This window comes from Limulus polyphemus, unplaced genomic scaffold (assembly GCF_000517525.1).
Source record: "Limulus polyphemus unplaced genomic scaffold, Limulus_polyphemus-2.1.2 Scaffold388, whole genome shotgun sequence".
Classification (NCBI taxonomy): Eukaryota; Metazoa; Arthropoda; class Merostomata; order Xiphosura; family Limulidae; genus Limulus; species Limulus polyphemus.
The window spans coordinates 461,782-466,427 of NW_013665998.1; the positions used below are offsets into that span (position 1 = coordinate 461,782).

The 4,646-nt window shown below is 31.2% G+C and overlaps 1 protein-coding gene across 3 annotated transcripts in view; it reads left to right on the forward strand.

Moving 5' to 3' along the window:
* LOC106457895 overlaps nt 1–4,646 on the forward strand; it is a 19,685-nt gene that overhangs the window by 2,003 nt on the left and 13,036 nt on the right. For 2 of the 3 annotated variants that reach the window (XM_022383958.1, XM_022383957.1), the window contains exon 2: nt 595–817. In XM_022383958.1, coding sequence (XP_022239666.1) covers nt 682–817 — 136 coding nt within the window. In that variant the 5' untranslated portion in view covers nt 595–681. The remainder of the gene's footprint in view (nt 1–594; nt 818–4,646) is intronic. The other variant, XM_022383959.1, reaches the window with a different exon arrangement.

Here is a 4,646-nt window from a genome sequence, read left to right on the forward strand (position 1 = left end):
TGCATGACGTCAAATTTATGTAAACTTCTATTTAACCTTTCCCAATGCTTATCCCTATTTTCCTTGAGTTGCGGTGAGTAAATTAGTTCTTAAGTTACTACATATGCGGGTATCAGAAAGCTCCGCTGGAAGTCTAAGTTAGCATCTGTTATCAACTAACTATGTCGCATTCAACAACTTCTTCAGCTTCATAGACATGCCAGTTTATATTCCACACAAGTTACAAGTTATAAACAGCTGCATATCAGGTCATTATCAGTTTATGATTAGTAATATTTAATAAACCAAGAAGTTACAAGTTATAAACAGCTGCATATCAGATCATTATCAGTTTGTGATTAGTAATATTTAATAAACCAAGAAGTTACAAGTTATAAACAGCTGCATATCAGGTCATTATCAGTTTGTGATTAGTAATATTTAATAAACCAAGAAGTTAGCTGCATATCAGATCATTATCAGCTTGTGACTAGTAATATTTAACAAATCATTGGATTAGTATTATAAAAATAATCACCTTATTTTTTATTTTGTTGTTATTATTTTGTGTTTCGCAGAGGGCTATATAATAAATTGACATTTCCGTTGGCTTAGTTAACAGAGTGAACCAGCAAACGTCATACTTTATTCTACAAATTGATCGAGAGAATAAATCTGTGAAGACAGAGCCGTACAGATAGGATGTCTACCATTTGTACACCTAGTGCTGGTATGTTACCCTTCATTGCCTTTGCTCTCTCCCTTGTAAGCATCGTTCTTCAGCTGGTAGCATTACCGTCTGACTACTGGGCTGTCATATACCCACAGAATGATTCAGGTAGAAATTATTCCATAACCTCAATATAAAAAAAAAGATATATCTTTATTATGTACCTAATGATACCTTCGTATTATTAACCTATATATAATCGTGACTGTACAGTTTGTAAACATGTTGGAGGTTGTGTAATGATATATATCCTTAATTATTATCACATTATTTAACTTTGTTATTTATAAACATGGTAGAGTTTGTGTAATGACATATCCTTAATTATTATCATATTATTGAAATTTTCTATTTAGTTTTTGGCCTTATTACACCATCTCGTATCATTATTTATTTATTTTGAAGTAAAGTATACCCTGTTCCTTTTTAATGTTACTTTTATTAGAATTTATTATAATGTTTAATAGATCTATTATTACTGTTTTTTCTTATAGAGATTATTTTGCATTGTTAGCTTAGTATATAAATCTCCTAAGCTGGTCGAACTTTGTGAGTTATTATTGAGTTTACAGCCGAAAATGTCGTTAACAGCGAATGTACCAAACTGATGAAACAATGCATTATAATCTTCATAAGTAAGAACAGTGTATGTAATTAGTTATATTAATTACTGGGTTCATTTATATTTTTGATCTAAGCTTATATCTGATAAAAAAATTAATAATTTTGTAGCCCCAACTGAGAATCACACACACACATATGTATCATAAACCAAAAATCATAAGTGACATAATGGAAACAAAAAGTTATTGCATGATTTCCAACTTTATTTCAACTGTTGTAAACATTAATAAAATATTTAATTAGTAGCAACCGGTTTTGTGATGTAAGTGTCACCCACTCTTCAGTTATATGTAGCAAAGAGTAAAATTAATAACTATTGAAGTATTATCTAGAGATAAAATGAATATGTAAAATAATATATAAATTAAAGTAAAAACAAGAGAGAATCCTCAATAGCCGTGGCAGGGTCAGGGTAAATTAATCTATGAGACCTTGAGCGTGGTCAAACACGTCAATCGAAAGGGTTTGACCTCCTGAGTCCAGCATTGTAATTAGATCTCAAATCGATCAAAAGATGACGGAGATATGAGCTAAAAGTTTGTACTTGATAAAACAAACAAACCTCAGAGCCATCCTATGAGCCGCTATGCCGTGGCTATTAAAAGCTAATGACAACTAAAATTCGCGAAACTAAGCTCACATTTTAACACTAAAGCCTATTGTTTGTGTGCCTATACGAAATTGTAGTTTCCTTTAATCTGTCTTTCAAACTTTTAGAGTCTGTTAATAATGCCCTCAGGATCAGCGGTAAGTGTACAGATTTACAACGCTAAAATCCAGGGCGCAATTCCTCGCAGTGGACAGATTGCAGATAGCCCATTGTGTAGCTTTGCGCGACTAAAACAACAACAACAACCGTTAAAATAACGTTTCTGTAATTTAATAATCTTTTTATTATTTAAAGATGTTTTAAAACGTCGCATTAAATGTTTTCATAAATATGTTTTAATTTTTCTTTACATGTCCAAAACATTAAAAAAATTGTCTTATGTTTCCAAAGTTTAGTTTAATACATTCACAAAACTGTTGACTTACTTGAAAAGGGGTAAATGTTAGACTACGAACATGAATGTTATGTGCATACGAAATCATACATACATACTTATACTTGCGATGTGTAATGAAATTTCTATTGGGAAAACTGAAACTTTAAGATCACGCATGATTTAGCAAATAAAGTTTCAATACAATACTTCGTATAAGACGAAATTCATACGAGAACTTTTAATTTTCGTTATATATTTATTTATTTGAATATATGCACGACTTTAAACGTACGAAACCTGTAATATTGACTGGATGAGTTACGCTGACAGTAAATAATGAAAATGCTGGAATAGTATCGCTGTTAGTGAGCAACCAACAGTGTAAAATATGTTATCTATCGTGCATTTCCAAAGAATAGCGACAGTTGTTTACAATAAAAGTCACAACATTTACTTGTACAGGAATGTCACACGCGGTTCTACGCACTTGCTACCTAAGGTTTTAAGACGCGTGTTGTATTACAACGAGAGTCCAAAGGCCTAGCATGCAACCCGAATCAGTGATGGGATCTCTGTTGTCGTCTCATAGTTACATAACATTTTTGAACCATCCTGGTAACAAATTAAAATTAACCCTGGGAATACTACGAGTGAATTATCCGTGGAGTCCTGCCTGTGAACAGCACACTTTATAGAGTTTAATAAAAAAAACTTCAACCCATCCCAAAGCATAGGTTTGTATTTGATAAGACACTATCAGTTCTTCAGAATGTAATCATCCATGCCTTGTTTCTCAGATGATATTTCTTCTATTTCATTGTTGTTGCTTTTATTATTTAAATTAGTGTCATTTCTAACTTGTCCTGTTTGATTTTTTGTTTGCAATTACTGTAGTAAAATTCGGTATACTATACATTCTATTATCAATATGTAAGGTAGTTGTTACCCAGTCTCGTAGTGGAGAATTAGTGGTAATAAAAGGAATCGAGTTTTGATTGGAGCCACTAATAAACGCCATCACTGGAGAAATACTATGCAAAGATTATAAGCACAGTAATTAGTTACTTGATCAGTATAGTATAATTGTTTACTTTTGCTTTAAAATACAGATTAACTCTTGTAGTTTATTCGTTAATCTGTCTTTAACTGGTATATTTTTAAAAACTCGAGATGACATTGTTCATTAGATTCCAGGTCATATTCCCAGATCTTATCTCTTGCAGTACTGATCTTGATTAGTATGTTTATAAGTTTTAATGATGTGAATATATAGTTTGTAAATGTTTCCTTAATAGCTAGTTGAGACATTCACTTCAAGGTCTTTTAATATTGGCGAGGATATAGAGTAAGAGGAAGCGAAGCCATAATTTATACATGTGTATACAGAATGTACCTGAATTATAATAATAAGGTAATGAAGAAAAAATTAATATAAGTTTAACATAACAGCAAATGTACAACGTTTCGACGAGGTTTTGCCATCATTAACAATTTATAACGTAAACGAATTTGATTCAGAGCCTGTTTATACATATTATTTTTTGCGAAAAGTACAAAAAACAACAACAAACAGTTTGAAACAAAAACAGACATGTACGCAGAACACTGTTAGGAATATATAGTTTCTTGCAAGTTTTAAGTCGGAACAAAAGCATAATGTTATTGGACTTCTTAGTGTAAAACACAGCTTATATAAAAACATTTAGATGTGCAAGTTTCACAACCATATTTTCAGTCAGAGAAAGTCATAGGTTAAATTTGGTCAGAGAATGTTCATTAAGCCAATCGTATTATCCTGGTGCTTTTTTCAATAAAAACCAAGGCTAAATTTATAAAATTCAAGGGGAAAATACCCTCGAGAAGTGGTATAGTTCCAAAATTTTATAGTGCCAATGGTCTGCCAAAATTTGTCAGACGTGTGATGTCACCATAAGGATAAAGATCTCAAAGGCTAATTTCAACTTTTCGTCTTTTTTATATAAATAAAATATATTCAAAACTGATTATTTGAAAAAATAACTGTGTACCAAATAAAATCACTAACATTAAAACAAATTTTAAAATCGCATATCTTACTGATTTACTATCTTTCTAATGCACATTAATATTATCAACCTTGATTGTTATTGCTTTCACACTTCAGTTATAGCTTTTACATTTAATGGCGTTACACGTCTAACTTAGGGGGTCTTATTAAGGCTTTGGCAGTCGATAAGGTCACACATAAATAAGATGATTCCTAATTAAATTTATTACTCTTGATTTTAAAAGTGTAGAGAATGTATAATGAAGGAAACCTTGTTATAAATGTACAACGTTTCGTTTCG